At 40.3% G+C, this 19,435-nt stretch overlaps 2 protein-coding genes across 5 annotated transcripts in view; one reads left to right on the top strand and one right to left on the bottom strand.

The window, feature by feature from the left end:
- The first annotated feature begins 1,038 nt into the window (after window positions 1-1,038).
- Window positions 1,039-8,349, top strand: smcr8b (Smith-Magenis syndrome chromosome region, candidate 8b). The gene is made up of 4 exons (XM_061984201.1): window positions 1,039-1,530; window positions 4,394-4,806; window positions 5,831-7,258; window positions 7,907-8,349. Exons 1-4 carry the CDS (start codon window positions 1,345-1,347, stop codon window positions 8,304-8,306), a joined length of 2,427 nt encoding a protein of 808 aa, XP_061840185.1. The 5' UTR covers window positions 1,039-1,344; the 3' UTR covers window positions 8,307-8,349.
- Window positions 8,350-9,915: 1,566 nt separating this feature from the next.
- LOC133622035 (uncharacterized) overlaps window positions 9,916-19,435 on the bottom strand; it is a 38,755-nt gene continuing 29,235 nt past the window's right edge. For 3 of the 4 annotated variants that reach the window (XM_061984566.1, XM_061984567.1, XM_061984568.2), the window contains exons 28-32: window positions 15,933-16,013; window positions 15,756-15,833; window positions 15,560-15,664; window positions 12,987-13,086; window positions 9,917-10,540 (exon numbers count right to left, since the gene is read on the bottom strand). In XM_061984566.1, coding sequence (XP_061840550.1) covers window positions 10,470-10,540; window positions 12,987-13,086; window positions 15,560-15,664; window positions 15,756-15,833; window positions 15,933-16,013 — 435 coding nt within the window. In that variant the 3' untranslated portion in view covers window positions 9,917-10,469. Of the gene's footprint in view, window positions 10,541-12,986; window positions 13,087-15,559; window positions 15,665-15,755; window positions 15,834-15,932; window positions 16,014-19,435 lie in introns of all 4 variants that reach the window. The other variant, XM_061984569.1, reaches the window with a different exon arrangement.

Genomic DNA, 19,435 nt, shown 5'->3' with positions numbered 1-19,435 from the left:
AGCAAAACGCAAACCAAAGATCCTCTATTTAACAGGAATGCATTGCTGGTTTTAAAGCCCTACAGCAAAAAAAACACTTGTCAAAGATCCTCTATTTAACAAGAGTAGTGTTTTTTAATGGCTTAAAGCAAAATGCAAACCAAAGATCCTCTATACAACAGGAATGCACTATCCCTTTCTATGGCCTTTTGCACACAAAAAAAAAAACGTCAGTCAAAGATCCTCTATAGTGCAAGATTAGTCTCCTTTTTTAATGACTTACAGCAAAACGCAAACCAAAGATCCTCTATTTAACAGGAATGCATTGCTGGTTTTAAAGCCCTACAGCAAAAAAAACACTTGTCAAAGATCCTCTATTTAACAAGAGTAGTGTTTTTTAATGGCTTAAAGCAAAATGCAAACCAAAGATCCTCTATACAACAGGAATGCACTATCCCTTTCTATGGCCTTTTGCACACAAAAAAAAACGTCAGTCAAAGATCCTCTATAGTGCAAGATTAGTCTCCTTTTTTAATGACTTACAGCAAAACGCAAACCAAAGATCCTCTATTTAACAGGAATGCATTGCTGGTTTTAAAGCCCTACAGCAAAAAAACACTTGTCAAAGATCCTCTATTTAACAAGAGTAGTGTTTTTTTTATTGACTTAAAGCAAAATGCAAACCAAAGATCCTCTATACAACAGGAATGCACTATCCCTTTTAAAGGCCTTTTTAAAAAAAAAAAAAAAAAACGCTCGTCAAAGATCCTATATAGAGCAAGCGTACTCTGGTTTGCATTTCGCTGAGTCTTTAAACCAAAGATCCTCTATACTACAGGAATGCTGTGCTGGTTTTAAAGCGGTACTTGGACACACTGGTCAAAGATCGTTTACGCAGAAAGAGTGTTTTGCTCCGTTTCTTATTACACTAAACACTTCGCAAATATCTTCTATAAATGTGAAGCGCTTTGTTGATTTTCCGGACGTGCTTGATGTCAACTTTGTCGGCGTTTGTTTTGAAAGTGCATACCGGAAGTGGTTGTCTATCGTCATGTGTGACTTGACGTCCAGTTGAAATTTGTTTTTGACAATTTGGAAACAGGTCAGCTGCACGCGCGGTCACGTGTCCAAACATGCGCGCTCGCAGCCGAAGGGAAGAAGTTTATGAGAAAAAGTCTGCGGGGGAAAAAAGCGGAATAATCCCGGGGAAGTTGTGCTATTTGTGGTGATTTCAGTCGGGAGGAAGTGAGTCTTCTCCGCGCTCACATGACTTGTTGGAGGAACCGACACAGTGCGAGGTGATCCTGTCATGTCCGACTTGGACGGAGAAGTTCCGCGCGCCGGTGCCTGATCACCGCCGAGGACATGATCTCGTCGCCGGACTTGCTGCCCTTCACGGGGCCGGAGGGCTTCGGGGAGGACGCGGCGGAGGGCGACACCGGGGGGCTGCCAGACGCGCTCTCCGTCCCGCTGCTTTCTTCCACACACCCCTGGAGCTCGACGGCCAAATTCCACTACGACTTTGTGCTGGTGGCAGAATTCTCCGAGCAGGTCAGCAGATTGAATATTTGTATTCATATTTACATCATGGTGAATATTTGTACTAATATTTATATTATGGTAAATATTTGTACTAATATTCACCATGACGTAAATATTAGAACAAATATTTACTGTGATGTAAATATTAGTACACATCTTTACCGTGATGTAAATATTAGTACACATCTTTACCGTGATGTAAATATTAGTACACATCTTTACCGTGATGTAAATATTAGAACACATCTTTACCGTGATGTAAATATTAGAACACATCTTTACCGTGATGTAAATATTAGTACACATATTTACCGTGATGTAAATATTAGTACACATATTTACCATGATGTAAATATTAGTACACATATTTACCATGATGTAAATATTAGTACACATATTTACCATGATGTAAATATTAATACAAATATTTACCATGATGTAAATATTAGTACAAATATTTACCATGATGTAAATATTAGTACAAATATTTACCATGATGTAAATATTAGTACAAATATTTACCATGATATAAATATTAATACAAATATTTACCATGATGTAAATATTAGTACAAATATTTACCATGATGTAAATATTAATACACATATTTACCATGATGTAAATATTAATACACATATTTACCATGATGTAAATATTAGTACAAATATTTACCATGATGTAAATATTAGTACAAATATTTACCATGATGTAAATATTAGTACACATATTTACCATGATGTAAATATTAATACAAATATTTACCATGATGTAAATATTAGTACACATATTTACCATGATGTAAATATTAGTACAAATATTTACCATGATATAAATATTAATACAAATATTTACCATGATGTAAATATTAGTACAAATATTTACCATGATGTAAATATTAGTACACATATTTACCATGATGTAAATGTTGGTATAAATATTCACCATGATGTAAATATTAGAACAAACATTTACATCATGGTGAATATTTGTACTAATATTTACATCATGGTAAATATTTGTACTAATATTTACATCCTGGTAAATATTTGTACTATTTATATCCTGGTAAATATTTGTACTATTTACATCTTGGTGAATATTTGTACTAATATTTACATCATGGTAAATATGTGTTCTAATATTTACATCATGGTAAATATTTGTATAAATATTCACATCATGGTAAATATGTGTACTAATATTTACATCATGGTAAATATTTGTATTAATATTTATATCATGGTAAATATTTGTACTAATATTTACATCACAGTAAATATTTGTTCTAATATTTACGTCATGGTGAATATTTATACTAATTACATCATGGTAAATGTTTTTATAAATATTTACATCATGGTTAATATTTGTACTAATAATTACATCACGGTAAATATGTGTTCTAATATTTACATCATGGTGAATATTTGTTCTAATATTTACATCATGGTAAATATTTGTACTAATATTTACATCATGGTAAATATGTATTATAATATTTACATCATGGTGAATATTTGTACTAATATTTACATCATGGTGAATATTTGTACTAATATTTACATCATGGTAAATATTTGTACTAATATCTACATCATGGTAAATATTTGTAGTAATATTTACATCATGGTAAATATGTATTCTAATATTTACATCATGGTAAATATTTGTACTAATATTTACATCATGGTAAATATGTATTCTAATATTTACATCATGGTAAATATGTATTCTAATATTTACATCATGGTAAATATGTGTACTATTTACATCATGGTGAATATTTGTACTAATATTTACATCATGGTAAATATGTATTCTCATATTTACATCATGGTAAATATTTGTATAAATATTTACATCATGGTAAATATGTGTTCAAATATTTACATCATGGTAAATATTTGTTCTAATATTTACATCATGGTAAATATTTATACTAATATTTACATCATGGTAAATATTTGTACTAATATTTACATCATGGTGAATGTCACATGATGGCAAGTCCATGGAATGGAAATATAGAACATTTGAAAGTTGAAGTAGCCAAGTTTGGATTACATAAATATATTATGTATATATGATGCAAATCTGTATTGAAACTATTCTAAAACATGATCAAAATTTGACTTTATAAATCTATTCATCCATCCATTCCCTTTCGGGGATCTTCAAAGATCCTATGTTTAAGAGTACCGTTTTTAATGACTCAAAGAAGCCGGTGAATAATTCCTGTGCTCAATCATAATTAATCCAAACTTCAAATGGTGATAAATCTAATTTATAAACAATCATTTGACAGCCCTAAAACAATACAATATTTGTGAAAACATCGTACAAACTCAAAAATATCGATTTCATCACAGGAGTTTCAATCTTATACCGACACTACCATCGGTTTCGATACCATCGATATTTGGATCGATCCACCAAACGCTCTTCACTGGACAGGATTTCAGATGTCATGTGTACGACCCACCACAAGGTGGCAGTGGACTTTACACTCTACCCTGATGTCATATTTCACATTAAAATATATGAAAAACTGCCATTACCTTACGTGTGACATATGATGCAAACAATTTTCCAACAGCTCATACTATTTAACTATAAGGCATGTGTGCAATCCACCATAAAATGGCATTAAGCACCAATTTAAGATTAATTGAATTTACTGTATACTTCATGTTAAATATACCCAAAACATTTTATTGTTCCAATACAGAAAAGGCCAAAAATATAGAGGCGATGACGTCATTGCTGAAAAAAAAACACAAAGCATTCAGTGTGATTGTCATACCGCTCACAGCCACTAGGGGGCAATACCTCATATAAATAAAAGTAGTGCTTACTGTGTTTGTGCGTCCAGGTGGGTCCAACACCTGTCATGACCATCCCAGACGACCCCAAAGTCATCGGCTCCTTCGACCTCAACCACTTCTCCGTGCGCATCATGTCGGTGGACTACCAGGCGTCGGGACCTGGCCACGCCCCCTCCGCCTCCACGGGCCCCCGCCTCAGCTTCAGCGAAGACTCCAAGGTGGTCCTGGGCGACTCGGCGGAGAGCGCCTTCGCCTACGTGCAGCACGTGACGCTGTACGACCTGGAGGCACGCGGCATGGTGCGGCCCTTCTGCATGGCGTACGTGTGCTCGGACCAGAACAAGCTCATGGAGAACTTCGCCCGGCTGGCGGCCGGCTTCTCCAGAGCGTCCGAGAGCCTGAAGACGGGCAACAGGCAGGCCTTTTCTCTGGAGCTGCAGCGGAAACTACAGGAGCTCCAGTAAGTTTGAACGCTTAACCCTGTAAGATCCAAATATAGAAAAACCTAAAAAATATATATATATTTGACCTTTTAGATGTTGTAGGAGGCATTTGAACACAACACAAGGGTAGAATGTATACTATCCACGTATAGAGAAAATACTTCAGGCAGTGATGTAGTGGAGGGAGTACAACCTGTTTGAGCCCACTGTAACAAGCCAGCATTTTGACTAGCACATTCACCCAGTGTTGTATAATTGCAACAATTATATAACAAGCTCTAAATGAAATTTGATACATCTGTTCCACAATAACTACATATGTACATGCTCTAGACATTGTGATAACATTGTGAAGCGCTTTGAGTGCCTAGAAAAGCGCTATTTAAGTCTTATCCATTATTAATAACAACCCAAAAAAATATAAAAGACACTTTACTTACTTGAATCTGATGAATCCAGTCCAATGAAAAAAATAGATGTTGTTCGAAGGAAACCTTGGAGGTTGTGTCAGTTCATGGCCAGAAGGCGTGACTTATAATGATAAATAAATGATAAATGGGTTGTACTTGTATAGCGCTTTTCTACCTTCAAGGTACTCAAAGCGCTTTGACACTACTTCCACATTTACCCATTCACACACACACATTCACACACTGATGGAGGGAGCTGCCATGCAAGGCGCTAACCAGCACCCATCAGGAGCAAGGGTGAAGTGTCTTGCTCAGGACACAACGGACATGACGAGGTTGGTACTAGGTGGGGATTGAACCAGGGACCCTCGGGTCGCGCACGGCCATTCACAAATTTACGATCCAATAGCCTTATGAGACTGAACAATAGGACCCAATGACTATGTAAATGTGGTAAAAAAAAAAAAAAAAAAAAAAAAAAAAATATATATATATATATATATATACCGGTATATATATATATATAACAGATTTTTTTTAGGATGGTTAAAGGTAACATTGTAATTTTACAACAAGGGGTGTTACAGGGTTAAGCTCCGCCCACAGAGCTGTGATCATGTGACTGTTTCAGGTACGCACGCTCGACGCTGCTGGAGTATGGCGAGGGAGGAAAGCCGGACGAATTGGAAGCGTTGGAGCGCTCCATCTTCACTCACAAAGATCTCCTCCGCCAGGTGACTTCCTACCCAAACAGGAAACTCAAACAGCCGGACTTCCTGCCTTACGACCCCGCCTTGACAGACGCGCCCGCAGCCCTGCCTCCTCTTCTGTCACCGCCCCGCCCCCGCAGGTCAGAGCGTCACCTGAAGTCAATAGACGAGCTGTGCAACGCCTACTTCCTGTCACTGACGAGAGAGCAGCTGGCTCACACGGAGTACCGTCTCCGTGGCGACGCCGGCGCCCTGCGTAACGCTCACATCGCCCGCTCGCTCTCCAAGAAGCTGGGACTCACCGACTTCCTCTTTGAACTGTGGCGCCCGGATGATGATGATGCTGATGAAGAAGAGGCGGAGGAGGAGATTGGCGGCAAGGAAGCGTCGCTGAAAGCGACAGGAAGTCAAAGCGAGGAGCCGCGGTCTTTCTGCTCCTGCGTGGAGGAGCTGCCCATCAAAATGGAGGCGGGAGAAGTAGTGACCTCCGACCCTCAAGTCACCGCGGAGACGGGAAGCATCAGCAGCAACGACAGCATCGAGGTCCTCGGGACGGAGCGCTCGTATCGCACGCAGCGGGACGCCGCCGCCGCCTTCCACCTCCCGATGCTCGCTTCAAAGTCGGAGGCGGCGCCGCGGCGAGCGAGAGGATACGCCAGACGAGCCAACAGCGAGGACAGCATCGAAGTCCTGAGCACCACTGAGTCAATCGTCCCCGAGGACCTCGCCGCCATCACGGAGGAAGAGGCGGAGCGACAGCCTCTTAGCAACGGCCTCTCAGAAAAGTGGGAGGAGCCAACAGAAATAAAGACCTTCGATGACAAACTGTTGAGCGGTGATGTCACGGTGGAGGTGGCATCTTGGGCGAGGAGCCTTGCTGATGAAGATGGCCACCTAGGAAGTAGTCCAGATCACCAGACGCCGCCTGACCTCGCTGTGAACTTTAGCACGCCGCTCGACATTGACCGCTGGTCGACCCACGCTCCTCTACGGCCGCCCAGCGCCGCAGACGAGGCGTGGGACAGCAGCAGCTTCACCGGCTCCTCGGACCCGCCATCCCCGCTTCAGAAGGTCCACGGCGGCGCCTCGGATAAGACCACACGGAGGAAGGCGGGGCGGCGAGCTCTACGCTTCCTCAAGCAGAACTCCTTCTCTCACGATGCCGTGTTCTGTCTGCTGAGCGGCCGACCGCTGGTGGTCGTGAGTCGCGATGAAGGTCTGCTGAGGAAGACTGTGGACGGACTGAGTCTCTTCCTGCCGGCGCCCGGTGTCGGCGTGGTGATGCCGTGTTTGAGCACGCCACTCCAGCTGAGTGACCTGCTCACCTGGAGGCTGATAGGTGTCCACAGGTGACTTTCTTACATTTTGAGGTGGGGGCTAGGGGATAGTCGAGGGTGTATATTGTAGCGTACCGGAAGAGTTAGTGCTGCAAGGGGTTCTGGGTATTTGTTCTGTTGTGTTTATGTTGTGTTACGGTGCGGATGTTCTCCCGAAATGTGTTTGTCATGCTTGTTTGGTGTGGGTTCACCGTGTGGTGCATATTTCTAACAGTGTTAAAGTTGTTTATACGGCCACCCTCAGTGTGACCTGTATGGCTGTTGACCAAGTATGCTTTGCATTCACTTGTGTGTGTGAAAAGCCGTAGATATGTGACTGGGCCGGCACGCAAAGGCAGTGCCTTCAAGGTTTATTGGCGCTCTGTACTTCTCCCTACGTCCGTGTACACAGCAGCGTTTTAAATAGTCATACATTTTACTTTTTGAAACAGATACTGATCATTTTGAAAAAGATACCGATAATTTCCGATATTACATTTTAAAGCATTTATCGGCTGATAATATCGGCAGTCCGATATCAGACATCCCTAGTCACATGTCGGAATACAAGCAATAGGCGGAACTGAGCGACTATCATTGGCTCTTTTGCTACAATTTTATTTACGATTTAGAATGCATAAAAAATTCCTTTTTAGCAAATGTCTTTTTGTGGTTGATCAGGTCGTCATCCTCGCCGTCTTCCACCACGCTTCACTCCTTGACGCGCTACAGTCGCTATCTGGGCCTGCTGGACTTGGACCAGAGGACGCTGCGCTGTCCGTCCTACTCTGGCTCGCTCATCAAGACCCTGGCCGATCGCTCCACCAACATCCTGCGCGGAGCCACCTACCTGCTGCACCTGGAGAGCGGGCTGACGGCGCTGGCCAATAGGGCTCTGCTGTTCACGTTCGATACCGACGAGCTCCAGCACGGAAAAGACATCCCGTCCGTGGCGGGCGACTTGACCATATTGCGTTACCTGTCGGACCTCATCAAGCGGCACCACGCGGGACGCGGACCGCCGGTGCTACGCTTCTCCTACGTGCCGCTGCACGTCCACAGAAACACCACGACAACTTGAAAACTGCCAGATCAAGAATATGCCAAATAAATTATTAAACCTATCTTCTGTTTGTGTTTTCACGCTTTATTTTAACGTCTTCAAGTTTAAACACAAGTTGACGTTTTAAAAAAAGGCACTGAAACTTCATCTGAGGATCTTTTGTAGCGAAATGCCCAACGAGCGGCCCGCAAATTGTTTTTCGGTTACGTCGCGATTCCAAAAGGATTACAATTTTTTTTTTTTTGTGTGTCCTGTCCAGCTTCTCAGGCAAATCATATAGTTGATGTAGATGCCCATGTCGGCTGTTCAGATTTACTTTACAAAAGAGAAGTGTAGGATACTTCTCTTGTTGCCTTATTTGTATTTGACTTTATTAAATGTATTTATATTATCATTTAGTGCAGCCGGGCCGGAGCAGGAGGGGATAGAAAGAGAAAAAAAAAAGAAGACAGAGGGGGAAATTGTGGGGACAAGAGGGGGATTAGACAGAGAGACAAAAACAACAACAGCAAACAACAACAACAACAATAGAGCAACATCAGCAAATATGACATGTACAAATATGATGGTAAAAGTAATAGCAAATAAGCAGTTAGCGAAAAATAAAAAATAATACAGAAATGACAATGAGCATTATTACACTACAAATGGATCAATACAAATACCAATAGAAATAGCGCTATTGATAATGAACAATACCAATAATTTACCTTTATTATCAACAATACAGTTGTTTAAATGCAACAATACATATACGTAATGATAACTTGAGATACGAAAGAATGCAGAAAAATGGAGGGGAGAAAGAGAAGCAACCTACATTAACCTTGTAGATTGTTATAGTCACAATAGGTTAAGCTTTGTCAGTGTGCCATGTGTTACACCCAGTTTACCCTAGGGCAACAACGTTAATATATGTTTGATGAAACGTGATTATGTGCATCAGTGTAAGTATGCATATGTACTTGTATATGTACAGAATGTGTATATGTGTTTGTACAGTGAATGTATATGTACAGTATGTGTATGTTTGTATATTGAATGTGCGTGTGGATGTACAACATTAGGTAGGTAAATATTTACTGTATTTGTGTATGTATGTGGGAGCGTAGGTACCTATGTACGTATGTGAGCATATGTGAATTTGCATGTACAATACATTCGACTCCCAGAGTGCGTGGGAGCCAGAGCACGGCCCCATCACCCCCGAGAGCCCAACCCACAAACAGGAGGCGTGGTGCCCAGGGAACCAGGGACCACCGCCCCCACGCAGCCAAGCCGGCCAGCGACAGGAACCCCAGAGCCCGACCCACCGTACCGCCCACAAGGGCCAGCAGCAGGCCGCAGACAGACGCACCCGGCAGAGGACAGGGCACGAGAAAAGCAGGGGACAGCCAGACCCCAAGCCAGCGAGAGACCACACCCCACACGGGCAGAAAGGCGAGACGCCCCGCCCGAGGGACCCAGAGACTCCCCGCAACCGGACGGGAAGACCGCCCCCGCCCCACCGGCAACCGGGCCCCCACGAGCCCACCCCCCCACCCCCGGAGAGCGCGGCGAGGCCAGGATTACAATTTTTAATTGAACATTCAGTTTTTCCATCTGCAATTACAATCGGCCATCAAAAAAATTTAAACAGCCAGTATTTAAATTTTTTTTTTTTTAAATCAAATCAGAGCAGAAAAAGTCATCCAAAAGGAAGTAAATAAATGAGTATTGCGTCATCTTTAATTGGACTATAGTTTAGAATATTTACATAGTGTTTGGAAAATAGGGAAACGTATTATTTGTATTTTTAGTTAAAGAAAACATATTTGCCATTCATCATTTTCAAACTGATGAATGGCAAATACACAAGACCCTTCAACATATACATATAATCATAACAAATATATAGTTTTTACAGTCTCTGCATCAAGCCATTGATTGGCAGTTCAAGTTTTAGCCAAAAAGTGGGAGGGGTTTCAAAGCTTTTGAAAACTGCATCTCTCCCCCACATCGAGCAGCTGCTATAAGAAAACTTTTGACGGATGGCATGTGGTCGTCATGAGATGGAAGGGGAAAAAAGGGGCGTGGCTTACCAAGCAGGGCCGTGAGTACACAGGCAGAGGAACGGGGCGGGGGGGCTACAGGCGTTTCCTGCTAAAACGCAGCGTCTGCAGCTGTGCCAAGCTTCACGACTTACTGGTGCCAGGGTCTGGCTTGAGGATCCAGAAGGTGTCTAATGGAGTGAAGAGCACTGGTGGGGTCCCCTGGTGAAGATGGAGACACAAAAATGTTTTTACACAGGGGTGTCCAAACTTGTTCCACAGAGGGCCACACACTGAAAATGAAAGCTTGATTTTTAAAATCATTACAATATACACTGTAAGTTACCTAAGGGTTCAATTCTGGTGAATGTTTAAGGTCCCGGGGACCCAAAAGGGTCTCAGTCATTCAAGTGTTAAAAACAAGTCGTATATGCAGTTGTGCTCATAAGTTTACATACCCTGGGAGAATTTATGATTTCTTGGCCATTCTTCAGAGAATATGAATGATAACACAAAAACCTTTCTTCCACTCATGCTTAATGGTTGTGTGAAGCTATTTGTTGGCAAACAACGGTGTTTACTCTTTTTAAATCAAAATGACAAAAGAAAATACCCAAATGACCCTGATCAAAAGTTTACATACCCCAGTGACTTTGATCTGATAACATGCACAAAAGTTGACAAACAGGTTTGAATGGCTAATCGAGGTTCCAATCCTCACCTGTGACATGTTTGTTTGTAATTAATGTGTGTGTATGAAAGGTCAGTGAGTTTCTGGGCTTCTGACAGACCATTGCATCTTTCATCCAGTGCTGCACAGATGTTTCTGGATTCTGAGTCATGGGGAAGGCAAAATAATTGTCAAAGGATCTGCGAGAAAGGGTAATTGAACTGCATAAAATAGGAAAGGGGTATAAAAAGATATCCAAGGAATTGAGAATGCCAATCAGCAGTGTTCAAACGCTGATTAAGAAGTGGAAAATGAGGGATTCAGGTAGACCAGCAAAGATTTCAGCCACAACTGCCAGGAAAATTGTTTGAGATGCACAGAAAAATCCACAAATAACGTCAGCTGAAATACAGGTCTCTCTGAAAAATTGTAGTGTGGCTGTTTCAAGATGCACAAAAAAGAGGCATTTGAAGAAAAATGGGCTGCATGGTCGAGTGGCCAAAAAGTTCAATTTTGGTCTCACCACTCCAAATTACTTTGTTCCAGAAGCTTTGAGGCTTGTCTCTGTGCTGTTTGGCGTAATGTAAGCGGGATACTTTGTGACATTTGCGCAGAAAGGGCTTTCTTCTGGCGACTCGACCATGCAGCACATTTTTCTTCAAGTGCCTCCTTATTGTGCATCTTGAAACAGCCACACCACAATTTTTCAGAGAGTCCTGTATTTCAGCTGAAGTTATTTGTGGATTTTTCTTTGCATTTCGAACAATTTTCCTGGCAGTTGTGGCTGAAATCTTTGCTGGTCTACCTGAATCCCTCATTTTCCACTTCTTAATCAGCGTTTGAACACTGCTGATTGGCATTCTCAATTCCTTGGATATCTTTTTATACCCCTTTCCTGTTTTATGGAGTTCAATTACCCTTTCTCGCAGATCCTTTGACACTTATTTTGCCTTCCCCATGACTCAGAATCCAGAAACGTCTGTGCCGCACTGGATGAAAGATGCAATGGTCTGTCAGAAGCCCAGAAACTCACTGACCTTTCATACACACACATTAATTACAAACAAACATGTCACAGGTGAGGATTGGAACCTCGATTAGCCATTCAAACCTGTTTGTGTCAACTTTTGTGCATGTTATCAGATCAAAGTCACTGGGGTATGTAAACTTTTGATCAGGGTCATTTGGGTATTTTCTTTTGCCATTTTGATTTAAAAAGAGTACCGGTAAACACAGTTGTTTGCCAATAAATAGCTTCACACAACCATTACGCATGAGTGGCAGAAAGGTGTGTGTGTTATCATTCATATTCTCTGAAGAATGGCCAAGAAATCATAAATTCTCCCAGGGTATGTAAACTTATGAGCACAACTATATATTTTTTTTAACTTTCAAAATTTAAAAATCTACTTCAGATCTGTTGCCATAAAATGTGTATTTCTTTGTTTTATGCCCTTTTGTTGTGAAAGAAAAGCATTTTTCAAAATGGATTAGTTGATGTGATGTAATTAGAGCCTTAAACAGGTAAATAATTCATAACCACATTGCTTTTGGCTAGTTAATATTTTTAAACCACCGTTTACAAAAAAAACAATTCAAAAGATTCAAAAGGTGCCCTCAACTCTTTAGTGTAAAAAAAAAGTCCTATCAATATATATTGTTATTACTTTCAACACCTTCATCTCTAGATCTACTTCAGATCTGTCAATTATACGTTGTATTTTTTTTTTATAACAATGACAGTTCTAATGTTAAAAAAAAAACAGCCTGCATGGCAGCTTTGTGTTATTTGTGTCAATTTTGCAACATTTTCTTATTACATTGCACGTTTTTTTACTCCATCTTTTTTTTTGTCACAGTATTTTTAAAATGTGCATCGGGCTATTTTTCGGGCCTCTATTTGGACACCCTTGCACTAGAAAATTATATCACAACTTGAAAACATTTTTTTTGTCTCAGGAAGTTCTCCGTGCTTTAAAAAAACAACAAAAAATCCACCTGTGGTCTCTTCCAGCTCCCGATAGATCTTCTGCATGATGGCGTTGTGGAGTTTGTCATCGCATGTATTCCAGAACCAGCAGAGCACCCACATGTTACTCTGGCATTCAGAAAGAAAAGAAAAAAAACACATACTATAATGAAAATATCAAATACCTTTGAACTGCTGAAAATGTGTTAAAACATGCGCAGCTACTGTGTTGCCTGTGCTAATAGTTTTCTGACATGTACACCACACCGTGGCAGTGTTGTCAAACCCCCTCGTTTGACCCCATAAGTGAATTTCTCACACAGTCCCAGAAGACTCACATTGTGACTTTAGAGTGTTTAGCTGAACCAACAGGAAAACATTGGTTAAAAAACATAGCTGCCATCAAGCAAAACAGCTTTGCAGGAATAACCAACTAATTTTCAAAAGTAGTTGACCATTTATTTCGTTTATATAAAACTTTCCTTAACAGGGGTCCGCAGAGGTACTGCAGGGGGGACATAAATTTTTTTGGTTGATATTCCATCAAATATTCCACCTGTAGTTTTTCCACAAAAGTACCGCATTTTTCGGAGTATAAGTCGCTCCGGAGTATAAGTCGCACCGGCCGAAAATACATAATAAAGATGGAAAAAAACATAAGTCGCACTGGAGTATAAGTCACATTTTTGGGGGAAATGTATTTGATAAAACCCAACACCAAGAATAGACATTTGAAAGGCAATTTAAAATAAATAAAGAATAGTGAACAACAGGCTGAATAAGTGTACGTTATATGAGGCATTAATAACCAACTGAGAACGTGCCTGGTATGTTAACGTAACATTATAGTAAGAGTCATTCAAATAACTAAAATGTATAGAACATGCTATACGTTTACCAAACAATCTGTCACTCCTAATCGCTAAATCCCATAAAATCTTATACGTCTGGTCTCTTACGTGAATGAGCTAAATAATACTATTTGATATTTTACAGTAACGTGTTAATAATTTCACACATAAGTCGCTCCTGAGTATAAGTCGCATCCCCGGCCAAACTATGAAAAAAACTGCGACTTATAGTCTGAAAAATACGGTAAATGTCTTTAAATACACAATGTTGGTTTATAAATTGCAGTGACATGGCCACCTGTACTCAGTGCGCTTTGCAGGTTTGAAATGCAAACGTGAATAAATAATTATATTGTATAATTATATTGCATTAAAGATACCTAATTGTAAGCACTCAAGTTAGCACTCAAGCTAGCCGTTAGCGGTGCTAGCCACCAGCTAGCAATTAGCGCTCTGGTGACCCGCGAGTTATTTGTGGCGCTATATTGTATTCTTTGAATACCTGTGTGCAGTTGACCCACCTTATCATTGCAAACATTAAAATAACAATGCCATTTGTTTGTGCCGTAAACATTTTGTCTATTGTAATTTTATGCTATGGAGCTAGTTAATAATAAAACGTTGACTTAAAAACTGAGATAGACAAAAAAAAAATTGTGCAGCACAGACAAAGGGGGGACACATTTGGGGAGAGTTTGACCAGGTTGGGGGGCTGGTTATGAATAATAAAATGTTAACATAAAAACTAGAGATGTCGGATAATATCGGCCTGCCGATATTATCGGCCGATAAATGCTTTAAAATGTAATATCGGAAATTATCGGTATCGTTTTTTTTATTATCGGTATCGTTTTTTTTGTTTGTTTTTTTTTTTTGTTAAATTAACATAAAAAACACAAGATACACTTACAATTAGAGCAGCAACCCAAAAAACCTCCCTCCCCCATTTACACTCATTCACACAAAAGGGTTGTTTCTTTCTGTTATTAATATTCTATAATATAATATTAATATTCTGGTTCCTACATTATATATCAATATATATCAATACAGTCCGTAAGCACACATGATTGTGCGTGCTGCTGGTCCACTAATAGTACTAACCTTTAACAGTTAATTTTACTCATTTTCATTAATTACTAGTTTCTATGTAACTGTTTTTATATTGTTTTACTTTCTTTTTTATTAAAGAAAATGTTTTTAATTTATTTATTTTATTTAATACATTTTTTATTTTATTTTAAAAAGGACCTTATGTTCACCATACCTGGTTGTCCAAATTAGGCATAATAATGTGTTAATTCCATGACTGTATATATCTGTATCGGTTGATATCGCTATCGGTAATTAAGAGTTGGACAATATCGGAATATCGGCAAAAAAGCCATTATCGGACATCCCTAATAAAAACAATAAAACATTAACATAAAAACTATAACAGTTGGGACTAAATCTTTGCGGCACAAACAGACGGGACAAGTTTGGTGGAATTTTGACAAGGTGGGTTGGTGGGGGCTGAATGACGTCACTACTCAGAAAACGTATTTCAGAATAACTTAAAAACTAACAAAACATTTTTACAGCACAAAGTGTTATTTTTAATATTTGCAATAAGGGGGGCCAACTTCACGTTGAAGACCCCTAATTTACAGGATAACCCGGAGAGTGCAAATAACTAGTTGCACTTTACTTCCCAACCAACAGGACGCAGCTTCTCACCCGTACGAGCTCATCAGCGTATTTGCTCTCACCTGTAAGGTTTTCAGAATGGGGATGACTGGACTGAGTAGAGGATGGAGGATGATCTCTCTCAAAGCACCAGTGAGCAGCAGCAACTTGGATTGATCAACGTCATGCTAGAGAGAGAGAGACACACACATGTGCACACAATTAGTGCACGTGACAGACTAAAAAGGAAGTTGTTCACTCAGTTGTTCACATTCATACCTTGGGGAATTTCCCTGAGATGTTCATGTTCCGGCTGGAGCAAGTCTGCAGAATACTGTTCACAAGTTGTACAGATTCCTGACTCAAGGAAGGAAACCAAAGGAGTCAAAAGAGACATTTAAAAATGCAAACGGGGCTTAAAAAAACCCGTCAGGAAACGAAAGACGACAAACTCACACGCAGGAAGACGTCACTTGGTTTTGGGATGCATGTGTGGGCTCTGCCGACGAGCATGAGCAGACTGATCCAACAATCGGACTGAAGGACAAGCAGAAATAGTGATTGTGGATTAATCCTGGTATCCATTCTCTTAATACAAGATTGATGTTTTGACACATTTGAGAGAGATGTGTTTTTGCGAGAAGCGTTCAGCAATTAATCATGTCATGAGTGATGTCACGTCTTTTTGTCATTTAACATCCCAGACCAGACAGAGCCAGCTGCCTGAGTGCTTTTAGATTAGGCGGTATAGCTCGGTTGGTAGTGTGGCCGTGCCAGCAACTTGAGGGTTCCAGTTTCGAGCCCCGCTTCCGCCATTCTAGTCACTGCCCCTGTGTCCTTGGGCAAGACACTTTACCCACCTGCTCCCAGTGCCACCCACACTGGTTTAAATGTAACTTAGATATTGGGTGTCACTATGTAAAACCGCTAGAGAAAAGTGCTATATAAATATGATTCACTTCACTAGAGCCTTTTTTTTTTCTTTTTCTTTTTTTTTTTTATTTTTATTTTTTTTAAAGGGGGCATCTCAATGGCGCCGATTTCTCGCTTAACCCTTGTAACCCTACAACCATAATCCCCAAAAAAGTTTAACATGTGTTCCTTATGTAATAGGATTGTTCAATTTGAAGGTTAGGTCTAAAATTTCACCGGATTTTTATATATACACACACACACACACACACACACACAGGTAAAAGCCAGTAAATTAGAATATTTTGAAAAACTTGATTTATTTCAGTAATTGCATTCAAAAGGTGTAACTTGTACATTATATTTATTCATTGCACACAGACTGATGCATTCAAATGTTTATTTCATTTAATTTTGATGATTTGAAGTGGCAACAAATGAAAATCCAAAATTCCGTGTGTCACAAAATTAGAATATTACTTAAGGCTAATACAAAAAAGGGATTTTTAGAAATGTTGGCCAACTGAAAAGTATGAAAAAGAAAAATATGAGCATGTACAATACTCAATACTTGGTTGGAGCTCCTTTTGCCTCAATTACTGCGTTAATGCGGCGTGGCATGGAGTCGATGAGTTTCTGGCACTGCTCAGGTGTTATGAGAGCCCAGGTTGCTCTGATAGTGGCCTTCAACTCTTCTGCGTTTTTGGGTCTGGCATTCTGCATCTTCCTTTTCACAATACCCCACAGATTTTCTATGGGGCTAAGGTCAGGGGAGTTGGCGGGCCAATTTAGAACAGAAATATCATGGTCCGTAAACCAGGCACGGGTAGATTTTGCGCTGTGTGCAGGCGCCAAGTCCTGTTGGAACTTGAAATCTCCATCTCCATAGAGCAGGTCAGCAGCAGGAAGCATGAAGTGCTCTAAAACTTGCTGGTAGACGGCTGCGTTGACCCTGGATCTCAGGAAACAGAGTGGACCGACACCAGCAGATGACATGGCACCCCAAACAATCACCCAACCATGCAAATTTTGCATTTCCTTTGGAAATCGAGGTCCCAGAGTCTGGAGGAAGACAGGAGAGGCACAGGATCCACGTTGCCTGAAGTCTAGTGTAAAGTTTCCACCATCAGTGATGGTTTGGGGTGCCATGTCATCTGCTGGTGTCGGTCCACTCTGTTTCCTGAGATCCAGGGTCAACGCAGCAGTCTACCAGCAAGTTTTAGAGCACTTCATGCTTCCTGCTGCTGACCTGCTCTATGGAGATGGAGATTTCAAGTTCCAACAGGACTTGGCGCCTGCACACAGCGCAAAATCTACCCGTGCCTGGTTTACGGACCATGATATTTCTGTTCTAAATTGGCCCGCCAACTCCCCTGACCTTAGCCCCATAGCAAATCTGTGGGGTATTGTGAAAAGGAAGATGCAGAATGCCAGACCCAAAAACGCAGAAGAGTTGAAGGCCACTATCAGAGCAACCTGGGCTCTCATAACACCTGAGTAGTGCCAGAAACTCATCGACTCCATGCCACGCCGCATTAACGCAGTAATTGAGGCAAAAGGAGCTCCAACCAAGTATTGAGTATTGTACATGCTCATATTTTTCATTTTCATACTTTTCAGTTGGCCAACATTTCTAAAAATCCCTTTTTTGTATTAGCCTTAAGTAATATTCTAATTTTGTGACACACGGAATTTTGGATTTTCATTTGTTGCCACTTCAAATCATCAAAATTAAATGAAATAAACATTTGAATGCATCAGTCTGTGTGCAATGAATAAATATAATGTACAAGTTACACCTTTTGAATGCAATTACTGAAATAAATCAAGTTTTTCAAAATATTCTAATTTACTGGCTTTTACCTGTATATATATATATATACACATGTATATATAGCAAATCGCAATGTGGTTTTGATTGCAACATTGTTCGAAATGGATGTGAAAATAAAGTGTACACACTTACTCTTATCCTGATGTAGAGAAACACATTGTCGGACATGCGCCGCTTTAGAAACGGAAATAAATACGCCAAATTATTACTTCCAGCAATGCTTAAAATGACCTAAATAAGGTAAATATTGAACATATTACCGTACATAGTTTTATGAACGTGTCTGTTACTACATTATATACAGTCGTGGTCAGAAGTTTACATACTCTTGTAAAGAACATAATGCCATGGCTGTCTTGAATTTCCAATCATTTCTACAACTCTTATTTTTTTTGTGATGGAGTGATTGGAGCACATACTTGTTTGGTGACAAAAACATTCATGAAGTTTGGTTCTTTTATGAATTTATTATGGGTTTACTGAAAATGTGACCAAATCTGCTGGGTCAAAAGTATACATACAGCAATGTTAATATTTGGTCACATGTCCCTTGGCAAGTTTCACTGCAATAAGGCGCTTTTGGTAGCCATCCACAAGCTTCTGGTTGAATTTTTGACCACTCCTCTTGACAAAATTGGTGCAGTTCAGCTAAATTTGTTGGTTTTTCTGACCTGGACTTGTTTCTTCAGCATTGTCCACACGTTTAAGTCAAGGCTTTGAGAAGGCCATTTTAAAACCTTAATTGTAGCCTGATTTAGCCATTCCTTTACCACTTTTGACATGTGTTTGGGGTCATTGTCCTGTTGGCCAAACAGCTCAATTTGTTTCACCTGACCACAGAACTTTCCTCCAGAAGGTCTTATCTTTGTCCACGTGATGTCAGATGAAACAAAAATTGAGATGTTTGGCCACAATACCCAGCAATATGTTTGGAGGAGAAATGGTGAGGCCTTTAATCCCAGGAACACCATTCCTACCGTCAAGAATGGTTGTGGTAATATTATGCTCTGGGTCTGTTTTGCTGCCAATGGAACTGGTGCTTTACAGAGAGTAAATGGGACAATGAAAAAGGAGGATTACCTCCAAATTCTTCAGGACAATGGGACTATGGTGTAGTTGGGTGTTCCAACAGGAAAATGGCCCCGAACACACGTCAAAAGTGGTAAAGGAATGGCTAAATCAGGCTGGAATTAAGGTTTTAGAATGGCCTTCC

The sequence above is a fragment of the Nerophis lumbriciformis genome, linkage group LG25, assembly GCF_033978685.3.
Source record: "Nerophis lumbriciformis linkage group LG25, RoL_Nlum_v2.1, whole genome shotgun sequence".
Taxonomy (NCBI): domain Eukaryota; kingdom Metazoa; phylum Chordata; class Actinopteri; order Syngnathiformes; family Syngnathidae; genus Nerophis; species Nerophis lumbriciformis.
Note: the sequence above shows the minus strand (reverse complement) of the source record. Positions and strands in the feature narration are given on the sequence as shown.

Coding starts and splice junctions, on each gene's coding strand:
- smcr8b (XM_061984201.1), top strand. CDS start 1,345: ATGATCTCGTCGCCGGACTTGCTGCCCTTCACGGGGCCGGAGGGCTTC. Junction 4,807..5,830: donor CGGAAACTACAGGAGCTCCA/GTAAGTTTGAAC, acceptor TGACTGTTTCAG/GTACGCACGCTCGACGCTGC. Junction 7,259..7,906: donor AGGCTGATAGGTGTCCACAG/GTGACTTTCTTA, acceptor GTGGTTGATCAG/GTCGTCATCCTCGCCGTCTT.